Below are 22,497 nucleotides of genomic sequence, written 5' to 3'. Positions count from 1 at the left end.
TTACTGTAAACGCTAAGGTCAATTTAGTTTCACTAGAATCTGATAGTCTTACAGTAAGTGGAAAAATGTAATACATTGAATGAGATTTAATACATTTGTGGCCTTATGACATTGTTCAGCATATAGTTGTCGTCCTAGGCTTATTGGGCTGAAGAGAGCAGGGTAGGCATTGGGAGACTGAGGTTACTCTAGCCCTGCCTGCTCTGTCTGGCTGGGTGGTGGGAGGCAGTGGAGGTTGGATAGGCCTCACACCGTCCACATCGCCCCTCCACTTCCCCTCAGCTCTATGCGCAGAGCATATAACTCTATGTGATATGCTCTGCGTTTGGCCTGGAAGTTATTAAGACTTCAGATATTAAAGGCTGTTTCTCTAATGAGGGCAGTAATGCAGGCTGACACTTTTACTGGCACTGCAACCTGCCTGCCTTTAGCGGAGTAGAGGGCAGGAGCACCGACCCACCACGTTCCCTCTTTCCCGATGGCTTGGGGAGAGAGAGGGGGGAGACGCAATACAACACAACTCAACACACTATAACAATCAAGTATAATCCAGAAACAATTGCAAAGAAATATGCTTTTTTATTGGGGCTTTTTTATTGTATAAGGTTGCCATTGTATTGGAGATTGTTAAAAACAAACAATGCACAATAGAGCAGTCTCTTTATTTCTGCTAGTTCCGACAATAAGCACCAGACCAGAGACCACAGTGTAGTGTAGGCCTCACAGGCAGCGTACTGAATTGGCAGAAGATAGCACAAATGGAATCCACCACAGGCCTTAATGGCCGTCCGAGGCATTCTGAAGAATGTCCTCCGCCGTACATCAGATGTAGAGATAGTGAGAGGTCTGTGTCCCAAACAGCACCCTGTTCCCTATAGGTCCTGGTCAAAAGTAGTGCACTATTAAGGGTATAGGGTGCCATTTGGGACTCAGGCAGAAAGCGCATGGAGAGGGAGCGATGTAGAAAGTGAGAATGGTGTAATGAGAGCTGTAGAAGTGTAAGGGAGCGTGAGCCGTTTGTCATCCCACAGTGAGGTGCTCGTAGTGGGGCCTGATACCGCCTGGAAGAGGGGCCAACAACCACCGCTGCTCAGCTCTACTCCGCTCTACTTCAGACAAACAACCGTGTTTGAACTGAAAAACTGATCTCTGGGGCTGTGTACCAAATGGCTCCCTATTCCCTTTATAGTAAACTACCCTATTGGCCCTGGTCAAAATTATTGCACTATAAAGGGAATTGACTGACATTTGGGAAGCAGACCTAGACTGGGGGGTAGTAGCATGCAGCCTGCTTCTCTGTCTTACCACTGTTCTGAGATACGGGTCATAAAAGGCCTGTATTAGTACGCTCCAGCGCCTTTAACACCTACAACAACATGCCAGATCTCCGCCGCCACACACACACACACACACACGTCCTTCTTTAAACAGCACAGTCACACACACACACACATCCTTCTTTAAACAGCACAGTCACATTCCTTGTGGTCTCTCAAAACAAATTAAAAAAGTTAACTCCGTTTCCTCGTCTTAATAAATCTACGTGGCGAGGAGTGGCAAGACCCCTTTTGGACTTTTTCACTAAAAACTCTCCTGAAAGATTGATTGCTGTCTTCACGCGGCCATGTGCTGTTTATGTGAGATGGCGACTGCACTTTGCTAGAGCCCGGCGGCCCGCGCTATTGGTCGATTTCTCCTTTTTATTTTTCTTACACAGGGAACAGAGGATGAATGTGCTGAGGAAACAGCTTTTATCACTTACAGGGACCATGTGACGGAGGACATGTGGCCGAGCGGTAAACTAGGGCTGTGTCTCAAATGGTACTCTATTGTCTATGTAGTGCACTACTTTTGACCAGGGCTCATAGGGAATAGGATGCCATTTGGGAAGCAGCCTAGGACTAGGGAGTGTTACGAGTGTTATTGTCTGTCTGCATCAGGCCTGTAGGTGTGCGTTGCGTGGCCTGAAGTGGCTCTCTGTCTCTTTCTCACACACACACACACACACTGGCTCTAAAAGGCAGCCTGTTTGCACCTGTTTATCAGAGCAGCTTAAAACCTCTCTGGATGGACGGACGGACGGACGGACGGGGGGGGGGGGGGGGTGAAGTGTAGGTGAACACACCAGATAGGACAGAGACAAACAGACAAGGGACATAGGATCCTCACTCTGATGTCTAACAGTACAGCGCTTGTGTTAAACTTCAGCTTATAACCCCATCTCCCTCTTTTTTCTCTCTCGCTCTCTTTTTCCACCTCATCCACATCAGTGAGTGAACTCAATGTCCATTTGTTTTAGATGGCAGCCTGCTAAACACATTTGCCTGCGAAAATGAATTTCCAATAGTGCCTGATGCGTTCGTGGTGCCTGCCCAGAACGACAACCATGTCAGGAATTCCGTCCAGGATCAACCCTGCCTTTGTGCCTTTCTACAGGCAGACTGTAGAGAGCAGCTGTGGAGCTAGTTGCCGCGGTAACGCTTCTAGAACCAGGGGTATGGAACCTTGTACTTCCGGAGTTGATTGTTGTCCACACTATTTGAAGACATCTATATGGAGTCTGTTTGAATTAGCCTCATATATCAGCTTAGCCATTCCTGCTGAAGTCATCTAGTATATATTTTCAGGAGGGTGTAGAGGGAGACAGGGGGAAGAGAGAGAGGGTGAGATGTCAGAGGTGGGAGCGCAAGGCTCTGGAGCCGCAGACAAATCAATATTGCATTACCCCCCTTCTCTCTCTCTCTTTCGCTCTCCCGCTCTCTCTCTCTCCCTCTTTACATCTCTCCATCCCTATCCCTATCTCCCTCTCTCGCTCTATCCCTCCCTCTCTCCATCCCTTCATCCCTCTCTCCCTCTTCCCTACTGCTCTCCTCCCCTTCCTCCCTCCCTCTCTCCAGTAGATGTGATGGAAAACCCAGCTGCCCACTGGGACGGGTCCTTGTTGATTTTTCAGGCTGTTCAGGGAAACACAACAAAGTGCTCTCTTGGCAGGCCCCTTTGGTGCTGCAATCCTCTCTCTCCCTCGCTCCTCTCCTCCTTTTCTCCTCCTGTCACTACACCCCAGTCATATTTACAGTAGTGAGAGCACAGAGGTCTCGGTCAGTGAGTTTCACAATCTGGCCCCAAACCGTGGACCGAGGTGTGTGTGTGTATGTGTGTGGGTCTGCCTACAGTAGGTCTGTAAACACCAGCACACAAACGGTCGGTGCTGAAACTTGGCCTGAGCTCCATTTATCAGTGTCTGTCATTGGCGTATGGGACGGAAAACATTCCGCTCCGCTGCGTCCTGTCCTGGACCTGGCCTCCACACTGCCTCGCTCCTCCGGCCCGGCCTCTCGCAAGCCCACCTTTATTATGAGGAGGCAGTGATGACTGCATGACTGATGTTGTTTTAATAATGCTAGACTCCCTTTCTCTTCCTCCCTCCTTCTCTCCCTCTCTCCCTCCCTCTCTCTGTCTCTGTCTCTCTCTGTCTCTGTCTCTCTCTGCCTCTCTCTCTCTTGCTCACTCTTTCTCTTTGTCTCTCTCCAGGTCCCGCGGGGGTAGGTCTAAATGAGCTGAAGAGGAAGCTGCTGATCTCTGACCCCCAACACTTCAGCGTCACCGTGCCACGTAAGTCTACCCGCTTGTGACCCGTAGTTACAGTTAGACACTCACACACACACGCATACACATGTATTTCCACCCGCCGCTGACCCAGACTGGTGGAGGTGTGTGTGCGTGGGTCCACCTGCCGCTGACCTGTAGACTAGAACATCTCTGCCAGACCAGTGTGTGTGTGTTGGGGGGGGGGGGTTCTCTTCGGTTGTGGTCAGTCTGAGTTTAGATATCCTCTCCTCCATATGTTTCGGATCCTTTTATTGGCAGATGGTTTTAGGGTCTGAAGTAGTCATTTAGTTTCCTCCTAAGCCTTCCTACCATCCCCAGACAGTGAGACTGACAGACAACAGGATGGATGCTCTTGTCTTTGTAATCAATAATAATAGAAGCTCTGGTCTGTATCAGATGGTTATGGAGACAAGTTGCTCTTAGTGCATCCAAATGACACCCTGTTCACTATGTAGCGCACTACTTTTTACCAGGGCAGATGAAGCTGTGTACAAAATATTTTTCCATGACAGACTGACCAAGTGAATAAAACATATTTTACCAGGTAAGTTGACTGAGAAAACGTTCTCATTTACAGCAATGACTTGGTGAATAGTTACTGAGATGAATGAGCCAATTGGAAGCTGGGGATGATTAGGTGGTCATGATGGTATGATTGGGAATTTGTCCAGGACACCGGGATTAACACCCCTACTCTTACGGTAAGTGCCATGGGATCTTTGTTGACCACAAAGAGTCAGGATATCCGTTTAACGTCCCATCCGAAAGACAGCATCCTACACAAGGCAATGTCCCTAATCACTTCCCGGGGCATTGGGATAAATAAAAAAATTGACCAGAGAATAGATTGCCTCCTACTGGCCTCCAACACCACTTCCAGCAGCATCCAGGGACCATCCCTGCTTAGCTTCAGAGGCAATCCAGCAGTGGGATGCAGGGTGGTATGCTGCTGGCCAAACACTATGAACCCTTATTGATGTCACCTGTTGAATCCACTTTTATCAGTGTAGATGAAGGGGAGGAGACAGGTTAAAGAAAGATGTCAGCCTTGAGACAAGTGTGACATGGATTGTGTATATGTGCCATTCAGAGGGTGAATGGGGAATACAAAATATTTAAGTGCCAGTTGCACCGGTTTAAGTGTGTCAAGAACTGCAACMCCGCCAGGTTTTTCATGCTCAACTGTTTCCCATGTGTATCAAGAATTGTCCACCACCAAAAGGACATCCAGCTAACTTGACACAACTGTTGGAGTCAACATAGCTTTCGACACCTTGTATTCCATGCCCCAACTAATTGAAGCTGTTTTGAGGGCAAAAGGGGGTGCAATCAATATTAGGAAGGTGTTCCTAACGATTTGTACACTCAGTGTATAGGGAATAGGGTGACATTTTGGACGGACACTCCCACAGTGAGCTGAACCCTCATACACAATGACTGGTAGTGTACACTGAACGTACAGTGTGCCAGATTAGATTCTAAACTGAGGCCAAATGTCCCCTGTGATTTTTAAACTGGTAAGAACTCGGACAATCACCCTGGATGAAGGGGTTTTAGCGTTCTGCTGCCAATTTGGTTTTCGCCTTCGTGGTTGTTAAGGGTGAAGGTCCATAGACCCATGCACGGAGGCACACACACTCACGCACAGACACACTCATACACACTGAGGTGTCTGGGGTGACTAATGCCAAGGCGTTGCTCTCAGGCTGGGGGACTGTGCGTCTCAAGGCCCCAGGCCTCCAGACAGACACACACACTCTCTCTCTCTCTCTCTCTCACACACACACACTCACACACACTGCGCTGTCTGGGGGTGACTAACGCCAAGGCGTTGCTCTCAGGCTGGGGGACTGTGCGTCTCAAGGCCCCAGTCCTCCAGACAGCCACATACACTCTCTCTCACACACACACACTCTCGCTCACACACACACTCTCCGACCCAGGRGAGTGGAGTGGTTCTCCTCCTGACTGTGTAATTGTCTGTTTTTCGCAGCCCGTATGACAAGCAGAGAGTGATGGAAGAAACAGTGCTTTATTTTCTACCTCCTGAAGAAATGCCATTCCACTGCCTCATGTTTTGGCACCACCACTGTACTCCCTTCCCCTCTCTCTCTCCTCTCCCTCCCCACTCTCCACCTCCAACTCTCTCTCCCCGACCATGCTCCCTACCCTCTATCCCCCTCTCCCTCCATCTATCCCCCTCCCTCCATCTATAAGAATAAAATGACAGCTTGCCATAATTCTGGACACCATCCAGCACTATAATGCTTGTGACTTTGACTCACACCGCTGCCAACGCTGAGTTTTTAACTTTTTCTAGGGGGGTTTTCAGCATGGAGGAGCAAAAAACTATTTATGAGCCCACAAGCCCTAACCAAGGCCAACATGTTAGAACAAATGAATTGGTTTGATTTATGCAGTTAAGCTGAGTAATTGCATATTTACTGCAGGCTAGCTGGCAAATGTGCGAGGAGGAGAGGAAAAAGGGAAACTGTTGATATTAATTGCCATGATTGTAACATGCAGCGTGGCATAATGGATGTGTCCCATTCTACGCCTGACACTTGAAATGTCACTGGTATTAAAATCCCATCACAGTCACTCTTTTCCCCATAATTCCTGCTGTTAATTGTTCACAAATGTGACCCATGGTTGTATGTCTAATKGGCCCCAGACATAGTCTAACCCCTTATAGATGATGACATATAGTGTACTAGACCTCTGTGTTTCATTGAGAGGGAAAGGGTCTCGGAAAGTATCTATTTTCCCCCTTTTTATTTGATCACTGCCAACGTACAGACTACAGATGGATATATTTAACACTTGCCGCTACCCCCTTTTGTTAATAAAAAAAAGACTTATTTCTGAAGTGAAGGCTTTTTCTTCCCTCCCTGTGTATGACAAATGTAAACCAGCCAGTCAGAAACACTAAAATGATTGCAATAAGCCATTAGGATAGGGGTTAAACATTTTGATTTGAGGCCAGAATCACTGACAGATATTTTCCATGATTGGGGAATGAAATTCATTTCAGATTCCTTTGTTGCACCGTAAATATTTCCTATGCCACTGAGCAGATGGTAAATAATATGGATTCATTTTGTCTATATGTACTGAAAACAATGGCGTAGTGGAAGCTCCTGCAGCCCACGCAAGGCAGGGGGCCCACGAGCTCTGGGGGCCCATGAGCCCGTCATCTCACACCAATGTCTATATTTGATTCTTTATTTTAATAAATCATTTTGACAGTAACCCTCTTTTTTAATTTCCACGTAGCAAGTAAAGTGTTTGTATTGTCCAATCGACACTAAACAAAAATATAAAAGTAACATGCAACAATTTCAAAGGTTATACTGAGTTCAGTTCATATAAGGAAATCTGTCAATCTAAATAAAATCATTAGGCCCAAATATATGMATTTCACATGACTGGGTATACAGATATGTATATGTTGGTCATAAATATATATTTTTTAAAGTAGGGGCGTGGATCAGAAAACCAGTCAGTATCTGGTGTGATCACCTTATGCCTTATGCTTCGCGGCACATCTCCTTCGCATAGAGTTGATCAGGCTGTTGATTGTGGCCTGTCTTCAATGGCTGTGCGAAGTGGCTGGATATTGGCYGGAACTGGAACACGATGTCGTGCACGTCAATCTAGAGCATCCCAAACATGCTCAATGGGTGACATGTCTGGTGACCAGAGGTGAGACCAAGTCATTGCACTCAAGTCCCAAGTCAAGACAGGCAAGTCTCAAGTCCTAAACTTTGAGTTTCGAGTCTTAAACAAGTCAGAATGTGCTCTTCACCAAATGTAATACCATTTCATATTTTTAACAAGAGTAATAGTTTGTATATTACATTTACGCAAARCATGAATGCTTTTAAAAATATCTATATATTTATTACTTTCCAAATAAATGTTATATTTCGATGAAAATACATGGGTAGCCATGAGAAAGACCCCCCAATAGTGATCGACTATCGAGGATCGCTATGGGGCGCAATCGGGCAATGTAGGCTTGTACACAATCGCCCAACCTTGTTTTAGGAACATCAGGCAGGATTTAGGCTACCAACTGCCTAGCCAGTTGTAGCTCAATCTTGGGTGCAATGATCACGTTCCCGCACTGACTGACTGTGTGGAGGCTCATTGATTTAACGTTACGCTAGCCTACATGATACATTAGTGAAGTAATAAAATATATAGCTGTCGGCTATATTAGCCACGACTTACCGTTCTTTGTGCAGCTTCAAATGTCGAACAAAGTTGGAAATTGTTGCGCCTCTGTCTGTAATTTTCTTCCGGCATGTTTTYCAAGTTGCTATCTGTTTTTTGATACAGCGTCGTCTTTATATTAATATTCTATTAATTTTGGGTATCATCTTTCCAAGGGCTCCATCTGAATTCACCAGCCGACGTTCCTCTGCACTGCCACGCACTGCCTCGCACAACTTTTTCTCAGCTGGCACAATTTGATTGGCTGCTGTCCAATTCAAAATGTAATCTGTTAAATGAAGAATTGATGGGCTGCACACTTTTTTTAATAGCATCATTTTTAATATTTGGGCTTGGGGAGGGTATCAAGTCAGGCCGAGTCATAAGGCTCAAGTCCAAGTCAAGTCACGAGTCATCCCGCAGGTGAATAATCAGGATGTGGAGGTCCTGGGCTGGCGTGGTTACACGTGGTCTGTGGTTGTGGGACCGGTTTGACATACTGCCAAATTCTCTAAAACGACTACTCTGAAGAGAAAACCAAGTGATAAGAGACTCACCAACTGACCGTGCTGAGAGTCCCTCAGCTCTGTCTCACAAACTAACCTCGCCCTCTTCCATTCTTAAGAGGCTGAACTGGCACTATTCTGTGTTTGTGAGATGTGCTGTTTGTTTGTCCCTCTTAAGATTTTGTAGTTTCCCCTCACCTGTGTTTAGTGTGTGATTGTCACGTTCTGACCTTAGTTCCTTTTTTATGTCTTTATTTTAGTTTGGTCAGGGTGTGAGTTGGAGTGGGCATTCTATGTTGTTTTTCTATGTTTTGTTCTGTTGTTAGATTTCTATGTGTTTGGCCTAGTATGGTTCTCAATCAGAGGCAGGTGTCAGTCATTGTCTCTGATTGGGAGCCATATTTAGGTAGCCTGTTTTTCATTGTGTGTTGTGGGTGATTGTTTCCTGTTATGTGTTTGCACCTTTCGGGACTGTTTCGATTTTCCTTTGTATCATTCACTTTGTTATTTTGTATTTTTTTTTAGTGTTCAGTTTTAATAAATTAAAATGGACACTTACCACGCTGCACATTGGTCCGATCCTTCTTACTCCTCGTCAGACGAAGAGGAGAATCGTTGCAGTGATTTAATAATATAATATAATGATAGGATATGAGCAGTGAAGCAGCAGTTGGAAGTCAACTGTTTTGCTGGCAGCTATACCAGCTGCGATGCCCTATGCAAGGTGGAGGGTCCTACTTCCACTGGCAACAGCTCTGGTGGACATTTCTGCAGTCAGCATGCGAAATGCACGCTCCCTCAAAACTTGAGACATCTCTGGCATTGTGTTGTGTGACAAAAACTACACATTTTAGAGTGGCTTTTTATTGTACCCAGCACAAGGTGCACCTGTGTAATGATCATGCTGTTTAGTCCGTTTCTTGATATGCCACACCTGTCAGGCGAATAGATTATCATGGCATAAGAGAAATGCTCACTAAAAGGGATGTAAACAAATTTCTGCAAAACATTTGAGAGAAATAAGCTTTTTGTGTGTATGGAACATTTCTGTGATCTTTTATTTCATGAATCATGGGACCAACACTTTACATATATTTTTGTMCAGTATACAGGGGTAGTAGGCAAGTCAGACAGACAATATTGTTTTCATGCATCTAATTAGCCTATTTCTCAGCGGCGCTGGTGGCAGCCCGCCTCGGCCAACTTACCTAATTGGCTTTCAAATTTAAAGTTAGGTGAATGAGGTCGGACTCGAATGGAGAGTGAGTGCATTATTCAAGATGGATGAACTAAAGGCAAGACCAAGTGGTGCACAAAAATGCAGCAAAAAAGCTTTATTTGTTTAAGCTCGTGCCAAATTGCTGAAGATCAGCAAAGCTACCACCTCGTCCTCTACTCATGAAACACCATCACATGTGTAAGCTAGTGGGCCTACTTATGCAGCAGCTAGCACTAGCTGACTCCCAGTCCTGACAGAGGCCTCACTGTCCAGGCCCGGCAATGACAGTGGCCTTGCTCCTCCTCTTCTTCCTACCCTCGAGAATATTGACAGTTCCTGTAGCTGGCCCTTCTCCTCCCCTCTCCCAGAAAACCAAGCTGAAGCCTATGAAATGTGGACCAAAAATGTATCCATTAAAGCAAAGCAATAGGCTACTACAGTACAAGCACTAGCACCACATCATATGATAGCCTATCGATAGGCATCCGCGTAGACGTCACAATTTCAAAACCATGGACAGCGATCAGTAGTCTATACTTTGAGTGGCTTTTAGATAGGGGAGGGGGCAAACTCCTACTTTGCAGGTGTCCCGAGAAATTGCGCTATGCCAGTGAGTGTGTACTACTCATCACGGCTTTGGAGGCATAAATATGTTATCTTACGATGGTCTGGCCTCGTTGTTTTTTCCATCTGTTACTGAAGTTGTAAGCCTAGTTTGTTGATCAGTACTTGATTATTTGAGTCTAGTTCTTCCTCTTGTCTCTTTTGGGAARGATCGATTTACCGTTTTCAAACTGAGCAACAGATCTAGTAAATCACGTACACTACCGGTCAAAAGTTTTAGAACACCTACTCATTCAAGGGTTTTTCTTCATCTTGACTATTTTCTACATTGTAGAATAATAGTGAAGACAACAAAACTATGAAATAACACAAATCATGTAGTAACCAACATTTTTTTAAACAAAGCTAAATATATTTTATGTTTGAGATTCTTCAAAGTAGCCACCCMTTACCTTGATGACAGCTTTGCAACCTCTTGGCATTCTCTCAACCAGTTTCACCTGGAATGCTTTTCCAACAGTATTGAGGGAATTCCCACATATGCTGAGCACTTGTTGGCTGCTTTTCCTTCACTCTGCGGTCCGACTCATCCCTAACCATCTCAATTTGGTTGAGGTTGGGGGATTGTGGAGGACAGGTCATCTGATGCAGCACTCATCACTCTCCTTGGTCAAATAGCCCTTACACAGCCTGGAGGTGTGTTGGGTCATTGTCCTGTTGAAAAACAAATGATAGTCCCACTAAGCCCAAACCAGATGGTATGGCGTATCGCTGCAGAATGCTGTGGTAGCCATGCTGGTTAATTTAAAGTTGATTTCTAAATAAATCACACAGTGTCACCAGCAAAGCACCCCCACACCATAACACCTCCTCCTCCATGCTTTACGGTGGGAAATACAGATGCGGAGATCATCCGTTCACCCACACCGCTTCTCACAAAGACACGGCGATTGGAACCAAAAAAATCTCCAATTTGGACTCCAGACCAAAGGACACATTTCCACCGGTCTAATGTCCATTGCTCGTGTTTCTTGGAACCAAGCAAGTCTCTTCTTATTATTGGTGTCCTTTAGTAGTGGTTTCTTTGCAGCAATTCGACCGTAAAGGCCTGATTCCTCTGAACAGTTGATGTTGAGATGTGTCTGTTACTTAAACTCTGAAGTATTTATTTGGGCTGCAATTTCTGAGGCTGGTAACTCTAATTAACTTATCCTCAGCAGAGGTAACTCTGGGTCTTCCGGTTCTCATGATAGCCAGTTTCATCATAGCGCTTGATTGTTTTTGCGACCACATTGAAGAGACTTTCAAAGTTCTTACATTTACCGTATTGACTGACCTTCATGTCTTAAAGTAGCAATGGACTGTAATTTCTCTTTGCTTATTTGATCTGTTCTTGCCATAATATGGACTTAGCCCTATTTGGTAAAATACCATCTTCTGTATAACCCCCTACCTTGTCACAACACAACTGATGGCTCAAACGCATTAAGAAGGAAAGAAATTAGACAAATGAACTTTTAAGAAGGCACACCTGTTAATTCAAATGCATTCCACATGAAGCTGGTTGAGAGAATGGCAAGAATGTGCAAAGCTGTCATCAAGGTAAAGGGTGGCTACTTTGAAGAATCTCAAATATAAAATATATTTAGATTTGTTTAACACTTTTTTGGTTACTACATGATTCCATATGTGTTATTTCATAGTTTTGATGTCTTCACTATTATTCTACAATGTAGAAAATAGTAAAAATAAAGAAAAACCCTTGAATGAGTAGGTGTTCTAAAACTTTTGACCGGTAGTATAGGTGTTCGTCCGTGAACTCCACTGGCCACTCACATAACAACATACAGTATCGAAAAAGAACACGTTAGTCCCTGTCCCTCCACTCTGTTCCGATGACTGAGGACACATCCCAGAAAGGACCACATCTCAGGCACATGCCAAATTATAAAAAAAGGAGGAAAAAACGGTTAACCTGGTGTGGCGGTTGCAGGAACGGTGATAAAAGTTTAATAGTTTGTTTTGGAGCTGGTTGGAGCGTGCAGACAATTTGTCTGAGGAGTGTAACGGAGTTGACCTCTGACCCCTGTAGCTCTCATTAAACAAGAGGCGGTTCAACGTCCAAAGACGGCACAGAGGGACCTCTCGCAACTCTCACATCCACTGGAACCGGGCCAGTCCTAGCTGCTCTCACATACACATGCACATGCACAGTGCTGCCGTTCGCGCTCCCTCCACGTGTCACACTTTTAATGGCAGAGGTTTATAGGGAAGTAAATGTCGGAACTGATCTTAATGAGAGTTACCCAACTCAATTACATTACCCTCTCAGTCTCCGTTTAATGGAACTGCTCCTGTCTGTGCATGCTTGTGTGTGCTTGTCTGTTTGTGTGCGTGCATGTGTGTACACTACTGACTTATTACTGGGATGGTAATAAGGAACGATTCATGTTAGAACTATGACTCAGAATGTCTGGATTAGTAGTGATGTATCTCTCACCATCCTCTCTCTCTCTCCCCATCTTTCTTTCTATCTCACTCTCCCCCTCCACCCCCCTCTCCTCTCTCCCTGTACTACAGACACCAGCCGGCCGAAGAGAAACCAGGAGATTGACGGGGTGGAGTATCACTTCATCTCCAAAAATCTATTTGAGACGGACATCCAAAACAACAAGTAAGAAGCGGCTTTAAGAAGCAGACATCTATAACCAGCACTAATCTCATCTCTAATACAAAACACACCAAATACATACTATCCGCATCCTTCCATTCCCACAGGCACTACAACTGTAATGTAACTATAACTCATATATTTGAGATCTCAGTATTTCGTTTTGGAATCAACCAAATTCTGACATATCCTCCTTCGCCACTAGGGGCAGTGTAACTGTAACCGTGAGAGACAGCCTGGGGAAGGAATTCAGCTGACGTGAGCAGGGTTCTCTGTAAATAGACCAGTGCTCTCCCCTATGGCTCTCCTTCTCTGAGTGTGAGGTGGTACTTTGTAACAAAGCCACCCTTTACAAGAGCCCCAAGGTCACAGTGGGCCCCTTTCTGCCCTGTGTGTGTGTGTGTTTCTTTGAGGGGCCCCGTTTCCGACACTGACACTCGGGAGCCGCTCTAACATTATGCGGTGGACAAATTGAAACCGAAATCGTCATCCTTAGTAATGGATGCCTTCCCGCCCTTCTCGCCCCCCAAAAACACATGACATACACAGTAGAACACACGCTCGCACACATACACACACAACACAACAGGATGGCTGGGGCAGAGGGAGGCTGGGACCAGGTTGGGTTGTTGTATTTTTAGGGCTGGTTCAGCTGTGGTTGGTGATGGGGCACGGCATGGGATGTTTTTCGCGGAGTTTAGAGTCAGGGGTAAATGGGGAGACTGCGATGTGGCTGCAACACTCGGGACACTCCACATACACACACATATCAGCTGACAGACACAAATTATAAGGCGCTGGAGAGAGGAGAAGAGTGAGATGGACTTGTTTACGTTGCGCCTCGTCGCATGCAATCAGAACAATGTGCACACACACACACACACACAGACAGACGCTCTCTCTCTCTAAGTGCCAGTAGGGAAAACCTCCTTGAGAAATTGGCCACAGTCGGTAGTGGCGCGTGAAAGTGGGTGTAACGTTCCCAAGGAAAGCCCTGTTCCCTGCTAAAAATGGATAGCATCCATACAGTCCCAATTTAGCTGAACCTCTCCTGGCATGCTAGCTTGTCCACAGTAGCTCTCCCAATTTATATAGCAGCAACAAACAGTATAGCCTATGCAGTGTATGGCTATGGCATGCCTTTTTAAACATAGGCTACTGTATGCCTTTTAAATGAATTTCCCATAAACAAATATACAGTAAGAGCTTGTTAGACTACAGGCTCCTTTTCTGAAGCTGAATAAAATGTTCTTACTGGGTGCAATTACTATAAATTGTGTTTTACATGGATTTAAGTACAGTAATACAGACATTCAGCCCAATGATCATCAGGACCAGTCTGAGTGTGCATCCCAAATGGTATCATATTCCTTACATGGTGCCCTACTTTTGACCAGAGCCATATGGGCCCTGGTCAAAAGTAGTGCACTGTATAGGGACTAAGGGGCCATTTGGAATGCACTCAAAGTCTACCAACGCACACGACACACACACTGTCTTGTTTTTATAGACTTCTGTCTTTCTTTTCTACCTGTGTCTCTCTTCTCCTCTAAAAACCCTCAGTGGCGGGGTGTTTTATGACAGTGATCAGTTTGAAGCAGAGCGATTAGGCGGTGGAAAACTGTTTGTTTGCCTTCTTCCACTGCTTCTCTCTTGAAGCGCAGGTTTAGTGAGGCACACACACATACAAACACACACATACAAACACACACATACAAACACACGCTCCTGGCATTCACCTTCTTTACACTTTAAACAAACAGGTGTTACTGATTTAAAGTGTAACATAGAAGAGTATACAGTATAAAGGATTATTGTGCCAAAATGGTTTGGATTGGTGTTGTACAAAAAATGCTATCTGACGATCTGTCAGTGGTTGCGGTACTGCGGTACTGCAGGCTTTTATAATATCCTTGTTCTGAACGGAATCTCGGTCAGAATTGTGTGTGCGCCTGTGCCTGTGTGTGCGTATGCTGCACATATGTGTTTGGATAGTATATATAAATAAGAAAGGAGTGAACTGAAGTGCCTTAGAATGAGATTATAATACAGTATGTTAGTCCTCATGGTAGGTGAACGATAAATTGGTTTTATTTTACATTAATCTTAATGTTAATCCAAGCCTGTACTTCTAAATGACTTTAGTGAAACCTTTACTAACTGTTCCGCTATTCTGCTTTTTCACTCCCCTCATCCCTCTCTCTATATGTCTTTCCCTCTCTGTCTCTGTGTGGATTTGTGTGCTACAAAATTAATTGCATCTTTTAAGACATTAAAGTTGTTCTAATCTCTCTCTCTCTCTCTCTCTCTCTCTCTCTCTCTCTCTCTCTCTCTCTCTCTCTCTCTACCCTCCCTCCTGCTCTCTCTACCCTCCCTCCTGCTCTCTCTACCCCTCCCTCCTGCTCTCTCTACCCCTCCCTCCTGCTCTCTCTACCCTTCCCTCCTGCTCTCTCTACCCCTCCCTCCTGCTCTCGCTGTAGATTCGTAGAGCATGGTGAGTATAACGGGAACTACTATGGGACCAGTCTGGACTCTGTGCATTCTGTCCTGTCCAAGAACAAGGTGTGCCTGCTGGACGTTCAGCCTCATGTGAGTCACACAAGTCCCCGACACACATACATCCTTCCCTTACTTTCCCTCTACCCTCCATGCCTTCATTCTTTGCCTGTACTCTACCCTTCACGTTCACTCCCTCCATCCTCTGTGTCATGTCAGAGACACAAGTTGCCGACACAACCTTGCCTTCCCTCTGCTCTTCCACTCTACCCTTCATTTTCCCTCCCTATGTCTTTCCATCCCTCCCTTCGTCCCTCTATCCTTCTCTCCTCTATATTTATATCCCTTTGGCACACTCACTGCCTATCTCCTAGAGGAATCTCATCCTTCAGAGGGCTTCAGAGGCAGTGCCGGCTTTCCAGAGGCCTTGACTGCTTACTGGGTTACCAACCAAACCCGGCTTAAATTGGCATTTTTAGCAGCAATTACCGGTAATTTTCCTTATTTGAAGATTTCCTCTTTGGCTTATGTGTCTGGGTGGTGCGATCAGCCTCTCATAAGTAGCCTGTATGTCGCTGAGTCCCCACAAGCCACCGGGGCTAAAATCCTATTATCCCAGGCCAGGTCTAGCACCCTGCCCCAACCCTAACTCTCTTACACACACTCACACACTCAGACATGCCTCTGCCTCAAAGGCGTCCTCTGTTTGTTAAATCTGAGTAGATAATGATTCACGGGCAGAAATACACTATTATATAGATTACATAGATTGCTGGCATGTTTTCAAACCGTCTCTCCCTGACCAAGTAGAAAGCTGTTGACAGAGGCCCTCGGTAGCCCCTGCTGTGTGTGTGTGTGGATCTGTGTGCACTCGTGCCAGCGTGTTGAGTAGTACTGGTCTGTGTGTGTGTGTGGATCTGTGTGGATCTGTGTGCACTCGTGCCAGCGTGTTGAGTAGTACTGGTCTGTGTGTGTGCGTGCTCCATTCTGGCTCTTTACCCCACTCAGTAGTCGATCACATGAGTTTCATATCAGAGCAGTGTTGCAGAGCGAGTGATGTTGTCTGGTCCCCTGCTGACTGTCTGAGCTCCTGATGAAAGCTTTTACTTTCCTCATCTCCTCTGCTCTCCTCTCTCTCTGTGATGGAGACGAATGGTAGTCTTTCGCTCATGTCTTCGGGCTTCGTCCCAAATGGCACACTTTTGCCTGTTTAGTGCACTACTTTTGACCAGGGCCCTATGATCAAAAGTAGTGCTCTAGATAGGGTATAGAGTGCCATTTGGGGCACAACCTTTGTATCGGCCTGGGGTTTTGGACCCGCTTCCCAGAACACAGCGAGAGAGGAAGCAGACCAGCGCTGGTTAACACTCCACTCTGCTGCGGTTCAGTACACACACACACACACGCTGCATGCTACGTGTCAACGCGACCCAGCCTTGTAATGTTTCATCGCCTCAGTGCTGGGACAGACTTGCTAGACAGACTGAGATCTGTGACTAATTTCACTCGTTCACAATGTGATATCTCCAGATAGATCAACATGACCCAGTCGTATCCTCTACTCCCCTGACTAATGTGTTGGGAGGACCGAGGTCCTCGTTGTTTGAGCACCTTCCTTGGTCGAGGATCACTTTGGACATAAGTGTATTTAACGCTTTCATGTGTCATCCTCTGGGAATCTTTGTACTTTTAAATTATTTAAAACTGTATGAGTTGTTTTACACCTAAATAAATCAATAGTTCCTTTTTCTTACTGCATTTGTTTCTCTCTCCTCTGTGTGTTGCAGATGATAAAGCACTTGAGGACGGCAGAGTTTAAACCCTACGTGGTGTTTGTGAAGCCACCGCCCATCGAGCGCCTGCGGGAGACCAGAAGGAACGCTAAGGTCATCTCAGGCAAGGACGACAAGGGATCAGCCAAGCCATTCTCGGTAAGACACATCAACATAAACTTTGAAATCTTTTCATATTATCAAGAGAAGCCTTTTCTCCTTGCCAAGAGAAGAAACCTTTAAATGTTTCACCTTGTCAAAAATGGCACAGTGACAGAGAAGCCTTGAAACAAACTTTAAAGTTTAAAGTAAAACACAGTGTTTTAGAATAATAAAAAAAACTTTAAAAAATTCACAGAATGGGTGGTTAATTGCATTCTAAGCACACTCCCCACTCAAACCTCTTCTGTAAAAGTGACGTGGTGTGTGTACGTCCATGTGTGTGTGTGTAATGTTTATATATATATATATATATTTTACCTTTATTTAACTAGGCAAGTCAGTTAAGAACAAATTCTTATTTACAATGACAGCCTACCCCGGCCAAACCCTAACCCGGACGACACTGGGCCAATTATGCACCGTTCTATGGGACTCCCAATCACAGCCGGTTGTGAAACAGCCTGGAATCGAACCAGGGTCTGTAGTGATGCCTCTAGCACTGAGATGCAGTGCCTTAGACTGCTGCACCACTCGGAAGCCTCATAAATGTGACGTTATAAGGTGGGATCAAAGGTGATCCAGCAGTGTTAGAGTACCACATGGCCTCGCTGCTGGTTAACAAGAGGGAGGTTATCAGAGACCCTAGCAGTTTATTCCTCCCTGAAGCCCACCTAAAGGAATAACAGAGACCATCTGGGGCTCTGGGGGAGCTAGCTGTGGTAGTGGTGATGTCATCTTTACTACACACACTTTTCTGCTGCAGGCTAGTGTGTGTGTGTGTGTGTGTGTGTGTGTGTGTGTGTGGTGGTGTGTGTGTGTGTGTGTGTGTGTGTGTGTGTGTGTGTGTGTGTGTGTGTTGTGTGTGTGTGTGTGTGTTGTGTGTGTGTGCGGTGCGTGCGTGCGTGCGTGCGTGCGTGCGTGCGTGCGTGCGTGCGTGCGTGCGTGCGTGCGTCTGCTTGTCGGTGCGTGTCTGGATACCTGCGTGCACATGTGTGTGTCACACACCTTTGCACACCAGCCAGTCACAACTCACAGCCGGACCCCACATGAAACCAATTAGCCTGAAGCGTATTGCCGTAGTGGTGGCTGATGGCTTTCCCAGCCCCCGTCAGGTCGTCTCTCCCTACGTGGGGCCACGCTACGGGCCATAGCCCTGGTCACAGCCACAAGCTGGGCCGATGAGGAGAGAAGGGGAGGGGGGATAGAGAGACAGAGAAGAGGGGGAGGGGGAGGTGAAATAATGAGAATGAGAGAGGAGAGGAGGGAGAAAGAGGGAGAGAGTGTCTGGCTGTGATGTTGGAGGTGTAGAGGCTTTCCACAAGCCAGTGCGGAAGGTCGCCGTCAAACAGGGCTGTGAGAGGGGCGGGTAGAGGAGGAGGGGGAAGTAGGTGTGTATAGGCCGGGCGGCCGGAGGTGCAGATCAGATTGGCTGGTGACTCATCTGATGGCCGAATGGTAAAGGCGCCTCAAACCAGAGCCGTGGGAACGTGGGCCGAGTGACAGGTAAGAAAAGGTTGTAGAGCTTCTAAGTGAGCGCTGAATTTCCCTCCATTTCCCTCCACGTCATAACAGCCATGTTAACGGTGCCCGGTGTCTGGGCTGCATCCCAAATGGCACCCTATATTTTCCCTTTATAGTGCACTACTTTTGACCAGAGCCCTATGGGTACCCTATTCCCTTTATAGTGCACTACTTTTGACCAGGGCCCTATGGGTACCCTATTTCCTATATAGTGCACAACTTTGGACCAGAGCTCTATGGGTCCTGGTTAAACGTAGTGCACTATAAAGGGAATAGGGAGCCATCTGGAACACAACCTCAGACCCACTCTGAGGTGTTACTCCACACACACCTCTCTGTGTGTTCACCATGACCTAACGCAACACACAGCGCAGCAAAGCACAGCAGGGCTCTGGAAAAGGACAGGGTCGCACACAGCAGGTCAGCTCTAACTCAAAACATCCTTCATTGAGCCGTCACTGAGATGTACCGTCACTYTTTTAAACATGTCAGAGGCTCAGCAGCTATTCTTAAAGTCATCCATAAAGCATGAAATGATTACACACATTCAACGAATCACCGCACTGAAATACTGTATTCAAGTCAGTCTGACCACATCCCAGTCATTTACTGACAACATCTCTGAGATCTCTGATATGTTTTTATTTTTATCTCAATAAGAAAAAAGAAAATCGTTGTCAGGCTCTCAGATGTAAAGGTTAGTGCCGAGGCCGTAGGTAAGCAGTGCCATCACACACGATGATGACCATCCTGTGGGGTGAGAGGTCAGACAGAAAGAGGTCAGAGGTCAAAGGCCATGCCGTTGTATGACTTTTGGGTGAAAGTCTCTCTCTGCTCTCAGTGTGACTCCTATGAACAGTAAGCGCTAGTTGTCAGAGACAGGGCAGACTTTTGAGACTTGCTCTGGACTATAATACCTTTATTAGATCTATAGTTCTCTCAGGTAACATAAATACAACCTCAACATTTCTTTTTGTTACCTGGTTGGAATATGTCCAGTTGCCAAAGTCCTTTCTGTAAACCTTTATAGAGATTGACAGGCCYAGTTTTAAACCATCAGATCCCAGCTATTAAAGAAAGAAAGAAAAAACCTTGTTTGGTGAAAATGTCACAGCGGTATTTTATTCTCATCCTGCTGTATTTATTTCAGTGAGAATGCTAGAGGCAGCAGCTCTGGTCTGTTAGAATAATCCATTGTCCCATCCAGACTTCTGGAGAACAGACTTTTCATTGTTTTAACAGAGCTGTATACTGCTCTATTGTTTAACCTGTAATACATTCATATCTGTTTTTAAATGTGTCTGACACTTAATATGAGCCCCAAAATTTATACAGATATATACTGGAATATGGTAATGAATATGTCCAAATTCCTATTCCTAGTAAAGCAGTATAATAAGTAAAGGGATCATGAGATATGGTATCTTACCTTTCCCTCTAGCCAAAGCAATGACATTCTGTCTTCTTTCAGAGTAAATCGGGGACCTCTTTGCCGAACCAGATCGTTTTTGATATTTTATGTCATTTTAATACATATGGCAGGTGCATTTTATGTATATGAATAAAAGCAGATTTTCCGTTGAGGGCCGAGGGGATGGCCAAGAACTCCTGCTGATGGCCAGAACTGAGAGGAGACTGAAGAGAGGGATGAGACCTGATGCTGGCTCTGACTTTGAGATCTCTGTCTCTTTCTTGGTCTCTGTTTCTTTCTTGGTGTCTGTTTCTCTCTCTGTCTCTTTCGTTTTCTTTGTCTCTGTCTCTGGTTTTCTCTCTCTCTTTCTCTCTCTCTCTTTGTCTTTCTCTCTCTCTTTCCCTCTGTCTTTCTGTCCCTATCTCTCTCTTCCTCTCTCTTTCTGTCCATATTGGTCTGTCTGTCTCTCTCTTGTTCTTGTTTTCTTTCTTTCTCTCCTTCTCTTCCCATAATGTAAACGGTCACCCTTACCTGGCCTGCTATGATCATAGAGAGGGAGACATGGCATGGACAATTTTTATTTATTTTATTTATTTCACCTTTATTTAACCAGGTAGGCAAGTTGAGAACAAGTTCTCATTTACAATTGCGACCTGGCCAAGATAAAGCAAAGCAGTTCGACACATACAACAACACAGTTACCCATGGAGTAAAACAAACATACAGTCAATAATACAGTAGAAAAATAAGTCTATATACAATGTGAGCAAATGAGGTGAGATAAGGGAGGTAAAGGCAAAAAAAGGCCATGGTGGCGAAGTAAATACAATATAGCAAGTAAACACTGGAATGGTCGATTTGCAGTGGAAGAATGTGCAAAGTAGAGATATAGAAATAATGGGGGGCAAAGGAGCAAAATAAATAAATACAGTAGGGGGAGAGGTAGTTGTTTGGGCTAAATTATAGATGGGCTATGTACAGGTGCAGTAATCTGTGAGCTGCTCTGACAGCTGGTGCTTAAAGCTAGTTAAGGAGATAAGTGTTTCCAGTTTCAGAGATTTTTGTAGTTCGTTGCAGTCATTGTAAATGACATCGCCGAAGTCGAGGATCGGTAGGATGGTCAGTTTTACAAGGGTATGTTTGGCAGCATGAGTGAAGGATGCTTTGTTGTGAAATAGGAAGCCAATTCTAGATTTAACTTTGGATTGGAGACGTTTGATGTGAGTCTGGAAGGAGAGTTTACAGTCTAACCAGAAACCTAGGTATTTGTAGTTGTCCACATATTCTAAGTCAGAACCGTCCAGAGTAGTGATGGATGGGCGGGCAGGTGCAGGCAGCGATCGGTTGAAGAGCATGCATTTAGTTTTACTTGTATTTAAGAGCAATTGGATGCCACGGAAGGAGAGTTGTATGGCATTGAAGCTCGTCTGGAGGGTTGTTGACACAGTGTCCAAAGAAGGGCCAGAAGTATACAGAATGGTGTCGTCTGCATAGAGGTGGATCAGAGACTCACCAGCAGCAAGAGCGACATCATTGATGTATACAGAGAAGAGAGTCGGTCCAAGAATTGAACCCTGTGGCACAACCCATAGAGACTGCCAGAGAACCGGACAACAGGCCCTCCGATTTAAAACACAGAACTCTATCAGAGAAGTAGTTGGTGAACCAGGCGAGGCAATCATTTGAGAAACCAAGGCTATCGAGTCTGCCGATGAGGATATGGTGATTGACAGAGTCGAAAGCCTTGGCCAGGTCAATGAATACGGCTGCACAGTATTGTTTCTTATCGATGTCGGTTAAGATATCGTTTAGGACCTTGAGCGTGGCTGAGGTGCACCCATGACCAGCTCTGAAACCAGATTGCATAGCGGAGAAGGTATGGTGGGATTCGAAATGGTCGGTAATCTGTTTGTTGACTTGGCTTTCGAAGACCTTAGAAAGGCAGGGTAGGATAGATATAGGTCTGTAGCAGTTTGGGTCAAGAGTGTCCCGCCCTTTGAAGAGGGGATGTCTGCAGCTGCTTTCCAATCTTTGGGAATCTCAGACGACACGAAAGAGAGGTTGAACAGGCTAGTAATAGGGGTTGCAACAATTTCGGCAGATAATTTTAGAAAGAAAGGGTCCAAATTGTCTAGCCCGGCTGATTTGTAGGGGTCCAGATTTTGCAGCTCTTTCAGAACATCAGCTGACTGGATTTGGGAGAAGGAGAAATGGGCGAGGTTTGGGTAAGTTGCTGTGGGGGGTGCAGTGCTGTTGACCGGGGTAGGGGTAGCCAGGTGGAAAGCATGGCCAGCCATAGAAAAATGCTTATTGAAATTCTCAATTATAGTGGATTTATCGGTGGTGAC

The 22,497-nt window shown here is 45.5% G+C and overlaps 1 protein-coding gene across 1 annotated transcript in view; it reads left to right on the top strand.

The window, feature by feature from the left end:
* The window catches only part of LOC111953746 (MAGUK p55 subfamily member 7-like), a 255,668-nt gene that overhangs the window by 217,692 nt on the left and 15,479 nt on the right, over nt 1–22,497 (top strand). The window contains 4 exon segments of the mRNA XM_070435462.1: nt 3,532–3,612; nt 12,697–12,790; nt 15,268–15,376; nt 17,071–17,214. Coding sequence (XP_070291563.1) covers nt 3,532–3,612; nt 12,697–12,790; nt 15,268–15,376; nt 17,071–17,214 — 428 coding nt within the window.

Source organism: Salvelinus sp. IW2-2015, linkage group LG27 (genome assembly GCF_002910315.2).
Source record: "Salvelinus sp. IW2-2015 linkage group LG27, ASM291031v2, whole genome shotgun sequence".
NCBI classification, from domain to species: domain Eukaryota; kingdom Metazoa; phylum Chordata; class Actinopteri; order Salmoniformes; family Salmonidae; genus Salvelinus; species Salvelinus sp. IW2-2015.
Note: the sequence above shows the minus strand (reverse complement) of the source record. Positions and strands in the feature narration are given on the sequence as shown.